The sequence below is a fragment of the Corvus kubaryi genome, unplaced genomic scaffold (assembly GCF_017639235.1).
Source record: "Corvus kubaryi isolate FWS band 111438036 unplaced genomic scaffold, C.kubaryi_AGA036_p1.0 37334, whole genome shotgun sequence".
Classification (NCBI taxonomy): domain Eukaryota; kingdom Metazoa; phylum Chordata; class Aves; order Passeriformes; family Corvidae; genus Corvus; species Corvus kubaryi.
The window spans coordinates 3,994,015-4,014,102 of NW_024581108.1; the positions used below are offsets into that span (position 1 = coordinate 3,994,015).

Here is a 20,088-nt window from a genome sequence, read left to right on the forward strand (position 1 = left end):
AGCGCCGGCCGCGGAGCGCTGGGCGGCGGGGGCGGCTCAGCGCCGCGGCGGGCGGCGGCCCATGGCTGCTCCGCTCCGCTCCCCCGGCTCGGGCCGCGACTGCGGCGGAGCGGCGGCACCGCCTCCTCCCCTGTCTCTCAGTTCCTGTTGCAGCCGCTCCGGCACCTTCTGGGAACCAGGAAGCTCCGCGGCGGCCCGGGGAGCCGCCGGGGCCGGTGTCACCTGAGGCCGGCGGGGGAGGGCGGGCAGCCCGTGCCCTCCGCGGCAGGTGCGCGGGGCCCGGGGCGCTGCGGGCCCTGCCCGAGCCCCGCAGGTGGGGCAGGGCAGCGCACAGGGACCGTCATGTGTCACCTCACGGGCACCTTCAGCCTCTGCTACAGCAGCTCAGAGGATGAGTCCGGCTGCTGTGTGCACTGACACATCGTAACAGCCCTTTTACGTTCTTCGTGCACAGCAGGAGAATGGAGCTTTTCGTACTAAAGGTCATAAATGTTAATTTAACCTGCGGTAATCTGCTTAGCTTTTGTTTTTATCGAGTGCTAAACAAACACTATCCCCAAGTGCTCAAGAGCTGGTGCAGCAGGGACCGGCTGGAGCAAACCCACCGTCCTGTAAACACACATAAAAAGCTTTAAGTCTTCGAGTGCTTCCCGCGAGTTTGGAAAGGAAATAGAAATAGCACCGTCCTTGAGAGGCTTCCAAGTCTCATTCATCTGAGAGGCACTGAGCCGCCAAATTCCCACCTACACCAAGTTTCCCTCACCAACATAGTAACACTGCAATGAAAAAGTGCATAAAATAGATTCTGTGGTACTGGGCCAAAGAAAAAACGTCAGTCTTTTCACTCTTCCTCCAGAAACTAATCATCGTATCAACAGTTGAAAAGATGAAAAAGATTCAAGCCAATTATATATTAAACACATAAAAATAGTGCATTACTGGGGCTGAAAAATCAAATATTCAAAAGTCAGGAAATTACAAATATTAACTCCTCCAAACCAATATTGGTTTGGCTTCATTGCACATCCTACACATCTCACAGGACGCAGATCAACTAATAATGAAACATGTAGATGTGCAACAAAAAGAACTGAATGTTGCAGCAGCAACCTTAGCTGGGGGATTTTCTTGGGTTTCAAGTACTTACTTTCCCAGTCCACATTCTGCAGTAATTTTTGGCTGTGTTTTAGCAGCCAGTATTTGCAACTCCCACTGAAGTAAATGAAATTGCTTGGGGCTTTGTATCCTTAACACATAACTACACACTTCATATAGCTCAGGGATTTTTTAGAAAAAAATATTAAATGTGAATTTTTGTATACCATGAGAGGCCCTCACAGCAGGCAGCGTTAATCCACTCACTGTTAAATTGAACTTCTCTGGTGGGATCAGTCTGGACTAAAGAGCCAGGAGAGAGGGGAGCAATGCCCATGTCTGCTCTAGCAAGGGGATGGGAAGAGCAAGGCATCCAGCACTCAGGGATTTTACAGAACCAAAAGGGCTCCAGCAGCACCTTTTAATGCTGGGTACAGTAGAAAGAGCACATGGAGAAGGACATGGGACACAATCACAGTTGTTCCGTACATCTGTCTGTCTGCCTCCCTTCTGCCCTCCATCTCTGCCCCCAGACCTACTGTAAAGCACACAGAATTTGAAAGTCTTTTCTGCAAAAAGTGGCCAATACTTTAACAAGATTGAACTTGGATCAGATGATTATCCAAATATTGAGACATTTTACTTGTGGAAGATTTCCATTTGAAGTGTACAAGAAAGCAAAAAAGAAAAAAAAAAGCCATGTTTCAGGATTTCAGTAAATCTGTATTTTGAATTACAGGAAATATTTTATAAGTCTAATGTGAGTTAGAAGAGTCTCTCTTCTCTTGAGCTGCTGATGCTTGCCACTTTTGCAGACAGAAGAGTATTCTGGTGGCCTGTCAAGCTGATCTACCATGCAATTCCAGCCACTCTTGGACTGGGGTCTGTCTTGGCAGATAGGACCATTGGGTCCCTTAGATTTCATTTTATCATAATTGGAGAAAAAAGAGGTAGGGTTTCTTTCCCAAAGTAAATACATACCTTGTCACTGGGGTGAATTGACTGCACACAGTGACTAAACCTCGCCTGCCTGGAAGAGCAGAAGAGTAGAGAAAGTTCAAGTTTAAAATAGAAGGCATATGAGAGAACGCCCTGTTGGGATGAGGCTCACATCTCTCAGAGCTATTATTTCAGACTCTGTGAAAGCTTAAGCAGACATCTCTGCCCAGGTTACACTTACTTCATGTTTTCAAGACTGTTTTGCAACCACAGCAGCTTTTAATGAAAGATGATGTTTTAGGAAAGGTGTTGGTGTTCAAAACCACCTCTTGCTACTGCCTTGGTTTCAGCCTTTACTTGGAAGAGGGTTAGAGGAAGAAGGAAAAACTGAAAGCAAAACCTCACAGATACGCAGAAAATTGATTAATTTAGTATATTCTGAAGCTGTGACTCTAGTTTACTTTTTTTTGCTCTTTGGTTTTTCTCTCCAAATTAGAACCATGAAGCAAATGATACTTGGACTTCTCAGAGTGAGCTGTTCTACATGTAATCCAGAAGACACAAAGCCTTTTTTCTTTATGTTTTGCATATCATGAAAATGGCTGACCTTGACCTAAATTATATCTAAAAGATTAGCATAGGAACTGATATAAGAGGATTTGCTGGAGGTGGGGGAGATGAACATTTGTTTTGTAGATAGGAGCAACTGAAAAACAGGTAACTTAGAGATGAAGATTCCTACTCAATCTTTTGTTGTAGTTTACCGGTGGTGAATATTCATTAGGTCATCTCTGTAGCAGTCTAATAATGTAAAGGAGCTTTAAAGCTGATACAGATACTTACACAATTCAGCTCTTACATGCTGGCAGTAAAAGAGGTCTCATGTTAACTGAATTGGACCTGCAAGCCTTAATTTTCTCCCAAATTTATTAATGCTTTGGAATAAGAGGCTGGATGACAAAATATCCAAAAAATATCCAAAATAACCCTTCGTCTGAATCAGAGAAGAGAAGAATGGAAGTGCCATCAGGGCAGCTCCATCTCAAGGATTATAGAATGGCCTGGGTTGGAAGAGACCTTAAAGATCATCTAGTTCCAAGTCCCCTGCCATGGGCAGGGACATCTCCCACTAAACCAGGTTACTCAGAGCCTCATCCAACCTGGCCTTGATCATTTCCAGGGATGGGGCTCCACAGCTTCTCTGGGCAACCTGTTCCAGTGCCTCAGCACCCTCACAACAAAAAATTTCTTCCTAACACCTAACCTAAACCTACTGTCTTTCATTTTGAGGCCATTCCCCCTTGCCCTGTTACTGCATGCTCTTGTAAAATGTCCCTCTCCATGTTTCTTGTAGGCTCCCTTCAGGTACTGGAAGGCTGCAATTAGGTCAGCCTTCTCCAGGCTGGACAAACCCAATTCTCCCAGCCCTTGCTCATAGGAGAGGTACTCCATCCCTCTGATCAGCTGGGGGGCCCCTTCTGGACTCACTCCAGCAGCACCTTGCACTTGGCCTTAGGAAACCTCATGAGATTCCCAAAACTCATGAGATTTGTTATCAACATAACAAAACACAGAGCATACTTTCCAGTTTACAACCAAGCTCAATATGGAAACAACAGGAGATGTAGATGAAAAACGCCAAACAAAATGCCAAAACAAGCCTTTCTGTTAGCAATCCACCATTCTCTGCCATATCAAAACCATGTGGGTTTGGGTCTATAAAAGTGGTGCAAAGCAGGGTTAAGATGTCCAAAAGGGAGATGAGAAACAGACAAAAATGGCCACACATCATGTCACTCAGAAACAGTGGAGCAAGGAAGAGAAGTTCCACGAGAAACCAATTACTTTTTTTAAGTTGATACCACTACATTCACACATGCAGTGATTTTCTTTTGGCAGGGAAAATATAAAAGGGACAGAGGGAAGGCAAAAGCACAAAACCTCTGAGGACAAAAATTACTCTGTTCAGTAGTTAGCATGGGGGAATTTGAATCCTAATGCAAACTGTAAGCACCCAGGTTTTGTGGAGCGAGATTCACAGGGAGCACAGGAAACAGAATTTACCCTACAAACAAATGCCACCCAGTGAAATAATGGGGTTTAGGGATCACTGACTGAATCCAACTCTGTACAGGTCTAAATCTCCCACCCAAATAACTCCAGCAAGACTTTGAGAGGTAGAAAACCTTCATCATCACCATAAGCTGGAGCACACATATTGTCAATTAATGAACCTTAAGTATGACAGAATTCCTCACTAGCCAGGTAAAAATCTTTTAATAGTAAGTCATGCTACTAATAAAGTGATCTTCCTCTTAAGTGCTGCTGAAACCCATAAAGGGATTTCCTTCAGAACATTGTTAGCAGAGCTTGCTGAAAGAGATGTTTTCCCCTGGGAACACCAGTGTGTTTGTCAAAAATGGCAAAATCGAAAACGATGAAGTTTCCCACTCTATGGCTATAATAAATATGTTTTAGAATACTTTGATATGATCAGCAGTTTATACCTTGTACCAAGAACTCCTTCTTCACTCACCCCTGAGTGTACTTGGGTCTGTTTTAGTCCTTGTTCCCTCAAATAATTTACAGTAGGTTTATGTTACCTCAGCAGCTATCAGTACATCTCCTGACAACATAAGCAGCTCACAGACTTGGAAAGCATCTCTTAGAATGAGAGTTTGCTCTCAGCCTCATTTTAATGGGGTTGGAGGTTTGGGTTTTCTATCACCTTGTTTGAATCTTACACACACCCATCCCAAGTTGTAAATGAGTGACTATGTCATCTCCCCTATGCAAAGTTTTCCAAACCACCAAATTCATAAACATCGATATCCCCATTAAACTTCTTAGCCATAATATTGTCATGAGACAATACTTAAAGACAAAATACTGTACTTAAAAAAACCCCACATACCTGCATTATATGATTTCATCATTCAGATTCTTTAAACATAGTCTCTTTGAAGATTTGAAATAGGTCTCTTTCAAGAAGCCTGTCAAGTTTATTAACTAAATACATATATATAGAATATACATGTCAACAAGTATGCCACATTTTTATTGACTCCTTGCGTGATCATACGAACATCTTTTTTAACCTTTCAATGTTATATTTCAAAAGTGCACTGTAAAGAGCTTAAGTTTTCTTGCTTTAGAACAGATGATGATTTAAGGTGGACATGACCAAAAGTGGCATCTCTCCATGGCTGCGTAAGGACTTTTGTGTGAAGCTTGTGCTATGTTATTGTTAAGGTTCAGGGATGCTGCATTCCAACAGCTGTCATTGTCCTTGCAGCCAGGCTATGTGCAAAGGCTCATCTGCCCAAACTCACACACCCAAGTAAACATAGTCATTAATTAATCTGTGGACTCCTGGGCAGAGATCATTGCTTGGAAAGAAGTGAGAATTCCCTGGTTTTCTAATCACTGTGTCCTCCCAACAAGAGTGAGAAAGCAGGTCTTCTTATCAGGTCAGCTTTAATTACAAGCTGAACAAAGGAGATGGGGGAACTTTTATGAACATAACTACAAACTACAGAGCTTTGGGAGATAAGACACTCGAAAAGTTAAATGTTTATGATATGGCTGTATTAGCTCAGCATTTGATTTACTGTCAGTATTTGCAAATCTTTGCAGTCTGATCCACAATACCTTTTGTTTGTTAGATAGATTAGCATAATAATCTACAGAAGATGTGAAGTATGCATTTAGTAAATATTTACAAGCCTTTGTAAGGTTTAACCAGACATTTGCTTTTACCTATGCAGTCTGGATGCATTATCAGTTGTTTAGATGTAAATTAGTTTAGAAATTAAACATGAGTAATGTTTCTATGCATATTAACTTCAATTCATAGACAATTTAGAAAATTTGGGTGGATTTCTAATTTATTCAGATGTGACAGCTGGCACAATCTAACAGTAGAATAAGCCACCTTTCAGGTCTGCTGCCCAAATCCAGCCTTCAGCCAGCAAATATCGAGTGCTTTCCAGTGGATGCTGATTATTCATAGGAGCGTTTGAAAACAAGGGGTGGTCTTTGCCCAGCTCCAGTTTAGATGAGAGTCAGACACCTTGCAGCCAGCTTCCCTGTTAGGAACTTCAAAGAAACAAAAGACAGAAAAAAGAAAGAAACTCTTCTCTTCTTTGCATAGAAAAAAAAATCTCCGAGAAAGTTTCAAGAAACATTGATGGCAACATTAAGGGAATATACCCAATTCTTTCCCACACTTAGTAATTATTGTGGAGATTTTTTCAGCCCAGCAGATAGTTTGCTTAAGGAAGGATTTTCTTAGTGAAGCAGCAGGGTCAGGCAGCATCTTTCAATATGCATGGATTCAGGAGAACGAAATCACTCATTCTGGTCATTTGCAAGTAAAAGTTTCTTACCAGATTGAATGCTTTCTTGCTGAATAAATTCAATTCTTCTCTTTAGGCAAGAATATACTCCTCATACTTCTCAAATGTATATTTTAAATGCTGCAGGTTGCAGGCTACCTGATGAATCTGGTACTCATTAAAACTACAGCGGAGCTTTTTTAAAAAGTTCTATTCAAAGCAGTACGAAACTGGGTTTTGTTATCAGACATAAAAATTTCATACCGTTGTAATCTTCTGAATGTGGACTTATTGTGGTAAGGTCAAATGTACATAAAATTAGGAACAGAACTTTATTAAAATGAAGATGTGTTAAAATATCTATAGGCTGCTTTAGAAACTGTCTGCTGTGTCTACCAAAAAATTTCAAACAGTAAATCAAGGAATACTAAATATTAAAAGAAGAGGTCCCAGCTATTTACTTACCATAGATTAAGGCCCTCTGTATACACTAGCATACTAACAGATGTTTTATATGAAAATTAGTTATTAAAAAAGCCAGTCTCTCAGCTCTACAAATGGTATATAATTTACAAATAGCCAATAGAGAGGGTATATTTTTGTATTTACTTGCATTAAAAGATTAAAAATCTCTCTATTGTTTCCCCTCTGAAAAGATCCTGCAGAATATCCCTAACCCTGTTCTAATGTTGTGGTTGACATAATGGGGAGCCCCCAGTGCCAGCTTCTTTGGCCAGCAATTTGTCCTTATGTTTTGTTGAGGGTGCTTTGCTCATAACTAATTCCATAAGGTAATTCAGCAATGCCAACCTTTCTTCCTAGGAATAAGTAAATTCCCCTCTAACAAAATGAATTAATGTTTTTTTCTATAAAGGAAAAACTATATCCCTGTGTAGTGTATGAATCCTAATGTAGGTGTATGGAAAGTTTTTAAGGAAGACTTCCTATACTGCTGTTTGTTTTAACACTTGGTTATGCAACTGGATCACAGGTAAATCACCAAAATATCAAATACATCTTCTGCAGCTTTCTTTATTCAGAGGTGTGACAACAACAGACCCAGTTGCCATTGTGCTAAATAGCTACAAATACTTCAGGCAGATGGGTTAAACTCTCTGTATGCATTTGCCATTTTTGACTCACCACTGCATCAGAAAGACACAAAGCAGGTGGGGAGGTTCTAAGCACAACAGATGTGAGTGTACCCAGTAATTAACTAATACAATAAACTGCCATATTTATTAGTATGCTTACTGAAGAAATTCTTGAGTTTAATATCTGGGTAAAATAAGATCAGAAGAAGGAAGTGACAGCTCCAGAAAAGTAAGGCCAGTGGGCTATCCTTGGGACGGTACAGCCCTACTGCATTAACACAGCTGATGGCTTTATTTACTGGAGTTAGTCCCGCTGCCTACCCTAACCACTAGAGCTGTAGATTCAGTTTAAGAGCAAAGAGTGGTAGGACATCATACTGTTTGGCATTTGAGAGGTTGCACCTGAGAAAGTTCAGAAAGATGACAGCAGCAAGCCTGTGGAGCCACCTCACTGTTTTATTTCAGGGCTTTGCTCCTCGCTGGTGGTGAAGGGAACAGGGCTTGTAGCAGTTCTCAAGGGTTGCTGTAATGCTGCCACAGAATGGGGCCGTTTTGTTGTCAGAGTCCCAGGCAAACACAAAAATTAAATCATACTGATATGACTTATTTTGCACAGAATTTTCCATCTGTTGCTCTTCTCAACAGTTCCATTAGAAAGTCGTGTTGCTTCGTACTCTATTATTAACAGATGTTGCAGCAGAATAATGTGTACGTGTTCCTGAAAATTAGAAGTGTTGCGAAGAACAAACCTCTGTCCTTGGACTTGCATTGTAACACCACACCAAAGTACCTTGCTGCCATGTGAAATCCCACTTGTGGGATGGTCCCCTCCCCTCTGGTTCCTGCTCAGACCAGGCTGCTCGGGACCTCATGCAGGTTGGTTCTGAGCACTTCCAAGGGTGGGGGATACTGCAGCCTCCCTGGGCATCCTGCTCGCTCCAGTGTTCGACTGCCCCCACAGCAAAAAAGAAAATGACTGTATCAAGTCAACATTTCTCATGTTTCCACACACCTTTACTGCCTCTGCCCACCTCTGGGAAGAGTTGGGCTCCATCTTCTCCTCACCCCCCTCGGTAGCTGCATACACCAGGAAGGCTCTCCCTGAAGCTACCTCTCCTCAGGGCTGAACGAGCACAGATCTCCAGCTGCTCCTCCTCCCTCAGAATCTCCAGCCAAACAGTATCTTGGCGGCCCTCCACTGGCCCTGCATTAGTGTTTCATTTTCTTGTGATGGGGAGCCTGAAACGGGGCGAGTAAACAAACAGAGGGACTAATGCCTCCCCTTCAGAGGCTGCCTGGCCTTCTGCTCACAGAGCCTGGAGTGCTGTCAGCCTCCCTTTTGCTACAAGAGCATGTTGCTGACTCACAGTCAGCTCCTTGTCCACCAGGTCTCCCAGGTTTTATTCTGCAATACTGATTTCTGGACAGCAAATCCCCAGCCTGTAGTGCATCAGGGCCCTGATTCAACTCCTGCTGCCAGGATTTTAGTTGGTTCAGGAGTTTATTTGACTCAGTTCAAGGTCAGCCTTTTTGCTGATCTGAGCTGTTTGTTGGGAATAAAGCTAGAGACAACCTCAGCAAGGGCCTGCCTGCCTCTCCATCCCTTGGGAGCTGCTTTCAAGCTGAGGCTCTTGCACTTGGCCTCTGCCTGAGCGACACTGCAGCTGTGCTGCAGCTGTGTCAGTGCCCAGTCTCCTACCTCCCTGATCCTGACCTGCTGGCTTGATTTCCTGGCTTGACCTTGAACCTGCCTCACCACAACAGACTTGCTGTGTGGTCACTGGACCCAGGCTGACACTGGCAACTCTTTCCAGGCATATAAGCACAAGAAGCCCCTTTATACCCTTTACATCATTTGCTAATTTCAACTCAGCTTGAGCTTTGGATTTTGCAGTTCTTCCTCTGTGTTCTCAAGAAGTGTCTCTGAATACCTCCTGGGCTGCCATCTCTGCTTTCTCCTTCAGTGTGCTCCCTATGTGCATCTGAGCTGGGTCAGGACTCCCCTCTCCACCCACCACAAGTGTACCCAAGTACAAGTGTTACAAGTGTAACACAAGTAACCAAGTGTTACCTTTGCATTAATTTCCATTTAGTGCAGTGGACTAGTCTTATGCCCTAAGGAGGTCGTCCTTGAAGACTGACTTGCTCTCCTGGGCCCCTTATTCCTCCAAGTCTGTCTCACGTGGGGATTTGCCAAGTCTCACGGTCATTGCAGCCAAGACTGCCCTTGACCTTCACTCTCTCAACCAGTTCTTCCTTCTTTGTGTGTAACAGGCCCAGCAATCAGTTCATTCATCACCTGCCACAGCAAAATGTCCTCAATACACTTCAGAAACCTCCTGGATCGGTTGTGCATGGTCCTGTCACCATTCTAGTAGACAGGGCATTTGAAATTCTCTATGAATGCCGGAGCCTGGGATAAAGGAGCACTTAAAACAGGACTAAACAAAAATTCATCTTCATGCACACAACATGTGTAGACTCCAAATATCCCTGCAAACACAGGTGATACCAAAGGGAAACCTCATCATGCACACTACAGCGTGCGTGGGACGTGCAGCTTAGAGCTGTGGTGAGCTGCAGTCAGCCAGACAATGTGGATGGACACAATGGGACTGAGCCTAAGAGCTCAAGACACCAAGCAAGAGGGCATCACCTTAGGTCCTGGATTTGGTGTTGACCCTAAAGAAGGAGAAGTTCACTACATCCTTATCACCACCACTTCTTGAAGTAGTTAATCTCTTCATGTTTCTATCCAAATAGCGTCAGAAGTAGCATATGAGATCTGATGGACTATATTGGAATACAATGGTCTTGAAATCCTCATTTTCAAGGATCAATTTTTTATTTCTCTTGCAATCTCCTGAGAAAACAAAACTAAAATTCCTCATTTAAGGACCTTTTACACATTAAAATGTAATTGCACTCTATAAAGTAGTCCAAGGACATGTTCTTTCTGCTCTATTATCTCCTAAGTTTCTTTAATGCCAACTGTCAAATGTGGTATTTTGTATACAGGCTTCTATGGCAAAGCATCATTAATGTGCATTTCAAAAAGCATCGTGAAAGCAGTTATCTGTCATTCATGGTTTGCTCATCACACCTAGTATTGCCTAATAACACTCAATTTATATGTATAAACAGGGCTGGGCCTGTTCCACAGGGTACAAACCAGACAATCTGAAATATGCCAAATGAAAGCATTTCAGAGAGCTTAAAGAATATTCCTGATACCAGCATTTACACTTACAAGTATATTAATTGCTGTCACAATCAACTGCAATTGTTTGTTCCACTTTTCCTGAAACATTTTGGACATTTTTTTCCCCTCACATAATGTGTAGTAAGTTTGGCAAGTGGGAAGACACGGGGAATAGTTTTACAGAACAATACATCATTTTTCTCTTTCACAGAACATATGTCAGGCACCAGCAGACTCAGGAGATGTAATCCATATGAGAGTTCCTCAAATGTGTTACAAAATACTGTCAGACTCTTGCAAAAGGAATTTCTTTCTTCAATGTATAAACTTGGGATGACAATTAGGTATAATCAATCATTCAGTACACTTAAAAAAAACCAGGGAAAGAATGAACTCCTTTCCACAGTAAAACTGTAGGGTACTTCCAGGCATTGGTTAAGTAAATAAAACTTGGTTTGAACTGAAGGACCTCCTTAGAAGACTTCTAGTTTAGCCTGGAGACATGATGTACTGTGATTGTGATGTGATGCAACTCTTTTTCAGTTTTGTTATCTACAGACTGAATGAAAATTACATACAGTAGAGAGTGTTATCAATCTTCTCACATCATAGAGGTTGTTTTTATGATGGATACAGTCAGGGATTCTTGAAATAGTCTAACTGCAGTGCCCATGCGCTTACCCAAATGCTTGCGATTGCCTCTGCTGTTTTCCTGAGACTGCCTCTGTTAAATGTTATCACTGAAAAATTTAAATTTCTCATCATGCAGTAATCAACTTGTAACAGCAGTAACCCAGAGAAGTCATAAAATATTGTGTTTTATTGTAAGATGATTTCTGGCCTGCTTAGGAAGTCAACCAGTATTTTCAACAAATCTGGGCATTACCCACAAAGTAAATCTTTCATCACACAGTTATATGGCACAGGAACAGTCATCCACTTCCAGTAAAGACATTTGTCTTACCTATTTTTTTTGGACTCGTTCCTCACTGCACTTCCCAAACCAAAACCCTGCAGGCTTTCACTCCCTGCAACAGAAGAATCAGTGCAAACCACTTTTAATGCAAGCAACAAACCAGCATCCCTCCAGTCCATCTGCTGTATCCAGCTACACAGGAGATCTGTAACACTCAAAATAACTACTGAAGTATGACAGTTCTGCTTCTATAGCTACTCTTTCACTAAACTCACCCTGCAGTTTAAAACCAAGCACTAAACCCAGGTGCATTAACTACAGACAAGCAAGGGATCCCTGTTTCCTGGTGACTGCTCACAGTTAAGCATCTAAGAGAAAGCATTTCTAGAAGCAGGCCATGAAAATGTCTGCCAAGAGAGAATACTTTTCTTGATATCATAAAATTGAAATCTACAGTCTTCTCAGAGCTTTAGAAGAAGCTGTATTGAAAACATCTGTCCTGCAGCTGGGTCGCAAGGCAAATAGGATCCTAAACAACTGGGACAAGCACTGGTTGGCCTGTGACCTACAAGGTCATTGTGCTGCCTTGCTTCCTTTGCTGTCTTCTCCATCTAACACAGGGGATTTACTCATGCAGAACCATAAAGGAGCCAACAGGTGCCCGAGAAAGAGGCAAAGGGGCCTAAAGGATGAGTACTAGTGGTGGAAAATTTCTTAAAGGCCTATGACAAAAGAAGTTGCACTTTCTTGTTTCCATATGAAACAGGATGCTTTTCTGTGACAAGCAGCAGCCATGCCGTTTCCTACTTCTGCTTCAGCAGAAGTAGAAAAATATCTTCAATGCATTATGATTCATTTACCTTAAAAATGGTTTTCTCTGTCCTTAGCTCTTTAGATTTACTGCCTATTCATCTGTGTCGATAAAATAGCTATAATTTATAATTTTTTTTCTGTCTATAATGTTAATAAAGTACATTGAGAATGTTAATTAGCATATTATGCTTCAAAGAACATTTTCTTAATATTCTCTGCAACCACCTTTGGGGTAAGAAGTTTGTATTACTAAATGATTTTGAAATGTTCACGTCCAAAAGAGGAATCTTGATCTGGCTACATTCAGTTCAACATTGTCTATTCTGACATATTTTCCCAAATATTATCAAAAAAATTTACTTTGGCCTGCTCTTTCCTTCCACATTCCTATGCTGTCAATTTCCTTCTTTTTGCAGGGAGTTAATTTTCTTCAATTTCCAGCACTGAGCAGCTCTGCTGCCACTTATTTATGAGCTCCATCATCTGTACCCTTGCCATCAACTCTCTCCATGTTGGACTGAGGAACACATCATCCCTTGAGCACTGGGATAAAGTTGTGTTTTCCTATTAAAGAAAAAAAGTCGTTCAATTTTCAAATTCTTTCATTCACTAGCTTGTATCTAAACTCAAATTTGAGAATAATTGATCTTGAAATGTCTGGCTGAATATACAGCCTGCCTGAAAAAAGAGCAGGAGGGCTCCCTCTGTCCACTCCCATAGTTTGTGTGAATCCATGTGGATCCAGCAGGAGACTGATTCAGTGTGTCAGGGGTAGGGGATGGAGGGAGACCTGCACATCCACCCAAACAGAAACACAGGGTCCTCTGCTGTGGCTGAGAGCATTTTCCAGGAAGAGAGAGGAGTGTGACGATGTTAAACCAAACAAGAGAGGAGAACACAAAGATCTCTTTGTCAAGTTTCCAAGACACAGTTGCCTTCACCCTTTCTTGGTGTGCAGAATGCTTCCCCTGGCCTCCTAATGAAGCTGCCAAACACCGCCCTCTTAATATTTCATGCATCATTTCACTGCATAGACCTTTCTGTCCTCGGCATTTGTCCCGTATCAGTTTTTATCCACTGCATCCTCACAGTCCTGGGGAGGAACTTCACCCATAAGGCTGCTGGTACAGAAAGCAGTGCTGCCTCTCCCAGTGAATCCAGGAATGTTTTACACAGGGACTTCAGGCTGTAAGAATGAATATGATCTTTTTCATGGGCGAAGCAGCCTGACCAGATTCTCTCAGCAGGGAACTGCAGCCCAAGTTCACACAGAGGATCATTACTGCTTTGTTTTCCAAGTGTTAGCATTAAAAAAAAAAACCCAGAACCTGAGAATCTGAGAATTCATCTGACAAGTTTGGCAACCCTCTAATCAGCTGTTGGTAACAGAATTATAGAGAGCAATCCAAGCCAAAAAGTTCTACAAGTCCCACCGTTTCCGCCCGTCGCACCTTCCGGCACAGCCGAGTGCTCCTTCGTGCAGCAACAGGAAGCGTTTTGTGCTCACTCAGATGCACTTTGTTATCAAATGAGTCACTGTGGTCTCTGCCTGTCTCCCAGTGCAAGTCCATGCCAAGGGGGTTTTCACAGCTTTCGCTTTACAAATGTATGTAAAGTTCAAAGTTATGTTGAAAATAAGTTTTCATTTTTCAAAGCAGCCTCATGTATCTTAAAATCCACTTAAATCCAAAATAACAGACTGTGATTAAAGGCAGGGAAGAGACATGTTCAAGGCAACAGATTAAGCCCCATATCATTAATATCAGCCCATCTTCACAAAAGTCAGGTAATTTATGCCAGCTGATGTTTTGGCCTTGCATTTTAAATTTCCAGTAAGAAATTAGGAAAACAATACTGAGAGCAGTCGAGAGAGTTATAAAAAAGATTTGAAATTATTATTTTAAGATTTCGTTTCTACATTTTTGTATAAAACCCAAATGTTTACTAATCAGGTCAATGCATGTGTCTATTCAGGAGCCATCTCAGTATTGTTGAAGAATTTGGCAAAATTCTCAGATCGACTTTCCTTTGTAGTGCTTATTGCCAGAATGCTTTGTCATTTTCCAAGAAATGTATATTTCTTGGATTCGTTGTCCCAGCTGGTTTATTGATTCCATGGTTCTCCTTTCCAAATCACTGTTCCAGCTCATTGATAATTCTATCCAGTGCTGGTTACACAGAATGTTGTTGAAAGTCCTCTGTACTTTGAAAAGCCATGTGTTGACCAGTATTTTTAGTTAACAGATATACTCAGCCAAGATGACAATCTCCAAATTTTCTACTTCAGGTTTTTTTCCGCAGAAGGCAATGAGCTGTTTGCTGCAATAAACTCTTCTGTTTTGCCCATACTTATGGCCACAATCCATGCTCTAAATCACTGTCTGCATTATTTTAACATAAATCCTCTTTCAAATACCCTTCTAATTCAATGGCATGCTGTAAATCAAATACACACTATTATAACTGCCTTGAGACTCTACTGGAGCTCTTCAAATATACTCTTTAAAAGCACTGACTTTATGGCAAGCTTCAGGGTAAATTTACAGCATGATACACAAAGACTTAGTCTCAGGATCAAATTCTGCATGCAGAGAAGCTTAATGGCTTTGTCTTCTCAAACACACAGGTGGTTCACTTTAGAAATATATATAGTCCCACTGAAGTTAATAGAATTATGGTATGCTTAAGGTTAAGTATATGCATAAGTATTTTCAGGAGTATTTCCAGTATTCCCATTTATCGAGATAGCTACATATTTTAAATCTTACCTTTATAACCTGACATATATTTTTCTCTCTTCCAAAGCATTTCATCTGCTTTTGGGGTGACTGGCAGATTTTGTAGTTAGCAAAATATGATAAAAAAGAATCCACTAGCTTAGCTCATCAAGAGATTGGCTCCATTTAGTCACACTTGTTAAAAGCATTTCTAAGAAATGGACCTGGGTGACAGGGTCAGGTTTAGGGCTATCTCAGTTTGCTATCACAGTTTAGGACACAGAGGTACGTTACAGGTTTGCAGTGCTTTCTTAAGCCTAACCAAAGCAGGCAAAGGCTACACCACTGCCTTTTTGCCCCTCCCTCCCCCCCAGAAAAGAAAATCAACACCTCCCCCCCCCAACCCCACCACAAAATAAAAACCCCTCAATGTGACCTCTTGTCCTTCTCCTTTCCTCCCCATTGACAGAGAAGACTACTTTTGCCAGGCAGCCTTGGAGTGCTGCTCCTTTCTCCGCTTCATATATATGCCTGAGGCTTTAAACCCTGTCTACCCAGCTGATTAGAAAGGATATCAGGCTGACAGCCACGATGATGAAGACCAGGAACAGCACGAATAATAGTCCTCATGGTTTGATATAAACTAATATATCAGATTACCTATTTTCCAAGAGATTTCTACTGCTGCACAGCAAATCCACTTTGAAACTGCAGCTGGCCTCTGGGCACACAATCACATGAGCAAGCCGGGATGAGCCCTGGACAACTGTGGTGAGGAACAAACAGTCCACACTTCAAAACACAACTTTCTGATCATCTTACCAGGAATAATAGGCTCTGTAAGAGACAGGACATACTGAAAATGCTAAAAAAAGTTAAACTCCTTAGTATTTCTACAGCAGTTTTGCTGTACAATAATCCAAGAGAAAATGTCTCAATGTATTTGCCTTCCAAAGGAGTCCCAGAGGAGGAGTCCAGATTGCAATTTACATCTAGATTGTCTGATTTATGAAGATCCTCATCTGCCAGATTCAGCAGCCTACAGAAATTAATCCCAACGAGCTACCATCATGAGAAAGCTAAATGTGACTCTCTATCTCCTGGGCAGAGAACCAAAACCTGGAAGATTAAATAACCTATTGCATAGCACCGAGCAAGATACTTGCAACCTCAGACCACAGCAATGACATTGCTGCCCCAGTATTTCAGATCAAACACTATCTTGGTCAGTTGCTTATTTCTAAAAAACAGTTTCTTCCAGTTCAATAGATCTCAGGGAACAAACCATCCTTTTGCAATCTCTTAGCTGTTTACTGAGCTTTTCAACAAAGTCAGTAAAATAGCTATTGTAAAATAGTTAATTATCACATAAATATTTGCTCATTTTATGGGCACCTGAGATGATAGCGGGCTGGAGGCCTGATGTAACCACTTCACTTGCAGAGCTAAGCTCCTGCACACACATAACCACTCTGCACTCAGTGAGTCAATGCACATACACACGAGCACATGAAGTCCTGGATCTGTGGCAATCTGCTCTAACTGCTCAATAGATGTTAAATATCCAAATTTAGATGTAAAACTTCAATGTAGTTGAAAATGGATGCCTGCCCTTACCGTCTTGTGTAATACAAGAAATTTGAGCAGAAAAATGAAGAGATATTTGCCAACGTTTTACTGAAGACACTATACAGACACTCAAAACCAAGGGAACCTCACCCTAACCCCAGTACAGGTGCCTGCAGCTAACATTAAGAAAAAAAAGGTGTGTAAGGAACCGATTACAGGGAGGTAGAACTATTTATCAATGATGTAATAAACTATAATGAAATAAGCAAGGACAGCGTAGTTAAAGATTAAAGCTTTTCAAAATGTGGAAGAAGCATGAGAAGAGGTTCTGCTAAGATCACTTCAATAACCTACTATTTAAATCCACTCTCATACTAGAAAGCTGAACATTAACAAGAATTCTATGAGGAGAAATCTTAATTTGGCTTATGTGAATGAGTGTTCTCAAAGATGTGACAAAGTTATTCCTGAACATAGCAGCTGGCAGATTTCTTTATGAAATAATTATTAAACCAACAAACAAGGTTATATTAGACTTTTAGAAAACAGGATATAAGAGAGTTGCACATGCAACAGTTATCATAACTTGCTTAAGTTTAGTTAAATGGAAAAAGAAACAAATGTTGGTCTCTAATTATGATTTTCATTTCATAAGAGCAAATCTTAAGGAAGGGAAACTAGGTGAAAAACTTTCCTGAAGTCATCCAGAATACTAACAATAGTCTTGGGATTTTCTTAAACAAAATTAGCTAAAACTACCTGGAACTGGTAAGTGAGGAAAACTGTAGGGAAAAGACTTCAGAAGTAGCCATGTGATAACCAGTTCCAAGATAATTTTAGGAGTAAGCACAGAAGCTGATACAAACTGGTAAAGCCAACATAGAATAGAGGAAACAAGAGAGTGTCATGCCAGACAAGATTTCTGGTAGAAAGAAGCAAGTGGTTCATCTAGCTTAGAAAAACCAAGGCTGGCAGGGCAGCTGATCCCACTTTCCCAACTATTCTTGAAGTTGCTGCTACCAAAAGTTTTTAGCTTAAGTTATAATAGCAAGAGCTCAAGGAACTGGGCTAAAAAAAGTAATCTTCATGGAGATTTAAAGAGGAAATAAGGTTTTTTTTCAGAGAAGTGGATTATGAAAGGATAATGACAGTGCAGCTTCCTGGGTCAGGGCAGGAAACAGCAACTGAAGAGGTCACTCCAAACCTACAGCCTGTGCTCCTATCTTTAGCCTAGCGCTTTGCTCTATTCTAAACACCCTAATATGTAAATGCACTTTATTGTGCTTTATCAAGTCGTACAAGACATCTTCAGGGAAAACAATAACCAAGCTCTTCTGCATGTTTTTTTCAGAGTCAGGGACTGGAGCCATGGCATTTGGATGAAAAAGTCTTTATTCTTGCCCAGTTTTCTTCTGTGGAGCCAAAGTGTCTGATTCTGCTGGCATCCAGTTTCAGTTCTGATTTCAGTCCAGTGAACCTGGTAACTCTGGGCTGTGATCTTTTACACCACAACATTTCTCACTGTCTCTTTAGCCAAGTTTATCATCATCATTTCTCACAATAAAGCAATGCTGCTGACTGTTTTAGATCATTTCTCACTGTAGTTTCTGGCCTTTCTATTCTGAAGTTCTCAGAACTGACATGTAAACTGGTTTTCTCCTTTACTCCTCTCTTTCCCCAATTGTACAAAATTACTCTAAAGATCACGTCATCTGTTTCAGTCGTCTTTGCTTTTGGCAAGTAATGTTTCAATATCCATTTCCTGATCCTATTCCTAAACGATCATAAATAGAAAAACGTAAATATAAATATGCCAGTATGAAGTCAATGCCAAATGACTCCTATGTCCCCAATGTCCTATATAATACCAATATAATCTACATTTCAAATCCTGCAAAAGGTTTTTGCATTTGCATTGTCACCACAGGCTCCATGAAGCTGAAACTAGAGTGCCTTTGGTTCTACAGCACTCCAGCTGAAAGAGTGCAGCTTTAGCTTTTTAAGCTCAAAAAACCAGAAAGACCACATTTTCTACATGGCCTCAAGCTGCAACAAGGGCAAACCTAAACTTCACATGGATAAGCATATCTTATCCCATGGTCTAACAGGAAAACACGGGACAAGCTCTCTTCTGACTTTGGGAAAAGAAGTGTTGGCTTGCAAGAGCACCAGGGTTTATAATGATTAAGACGCAGATGCAGATGTCTGCATCATTTGGTAACTACATGCTCTTAATATTACTCTTTAAGTCTTGATTTTTCACTTTTAAAGTGTTCCTGGCTGAGAGCACTTTTGTTATGGGCCAGAGAAAACTGATTGCAACATTTTCTTTCTCATAAGTTCAAAGGGAAAGGTGAGGGGGAAGCATCGACCTATGGAGTAGGTATATGGAGGTTGGTATTTCTCTAAGTTACCAGAAAACAAAATAAAAACCTGCACCAGAAAATTGCTGTTAATTCATAAGAGTTCAAGGTATGAACAGCCTGGTGGGTTAATGGACACCCCGACTTTTTATGGTGAAAGACCTTAATGACATTCAGCACATTTTTCCACTGATTTTAATGATGCCAGGACTTCATCTTTCATTCTCAAGCATTTTTATTACACCAACACATATATTACAGTCCACCATCCTTATGGACTGCTTCAGTAAGGAGTCCCACCTTAGTCTGGAAAAAGGATGCCTTTTGATGAGTCTTTGTATATTCTCTGTTGCCCATGCAGCTTGTGCTGGCACCCACATCCTGGTCAGACAAAACAGTGCCAAGGGACAGGGAAATTACACCTTTCCCAGTAGTAAATGAACATGCTCATCTGGAAGAACCTTTAAAAAGCTCCCTGAGGTAGTTTTTTGCCAATTCAGTGGTCTGGACAAGCCCCACAGATGGTGAGGCAATTTCCAGAGCTGGCAGAGGAGGAAGAGCAGGATCACCTCTGGCCAGTGGCCACTCCAGCAACTCCACCTCTGAGGTGAGGGAGAGTTTTCCAGGGCAGCTAGAAGGGACCGTAACTCAGCTACTGGGAAGTGCAGGCTCAAGAGAAAAGGCCCAGTAGATGGACATTCCTTTAGAAAACATTTAAATGATAATTTTCCTGATGCAACAGTTGAACTTCTGTTTAAGGAGCACTTCATTTTGTGTTCTACTAAACCAGTTATTTTAGGGATTAAGAGTCCATTTGGCATGCTTACTTTGAGGAGGTGCTGCAGCCTTCATTCTCATTTCAGTGCTCTCAGACCTTTGCTTTCACCACACAGACACTGAATTATTTTCCCAAGCAGGATGTGCAAGCACAGGGAGAGCATCTGCTTGCAAGCAAGCAGGAACGCACTAAGGAGAGGGATCAGACACTGGCACAAACACTCCCTTTCAGACCTGTGCCGGGTCACTGCAGTCTCCCCCAGGCC

General features: G+C 41.5%; 1 protein-coding gene across 3 annotated transcripts in view; it reads right to left on the reverse strand.

The window, feature by feature from the left end:
* DENND1B (DENN domain containing 1B) overlaps positions 1-11,777 on the reverse strand; it is a 165,643-nt gene extending 153,866 nt beyond the window's left edge. For all 3 annotated transcript variants that reach the window (XM_042029911.1, XM_042029910.1, XM_042029909.1), the window contains exon 1: positions 11,632-11,777. In XM_042029911.1, the coding sequence (XP_041885845.1) occupies positions 11,632-11,762 (131 nt within the window). In that variant the 5' untranslated portion in view covers positions 11,763-11,777. The remainder of the gene's footprint in view (positions 1-11,631) is intronic.
* Between the last annotated feature and the right edge of the window lie 8,311 nt (positions 11,778-20,088).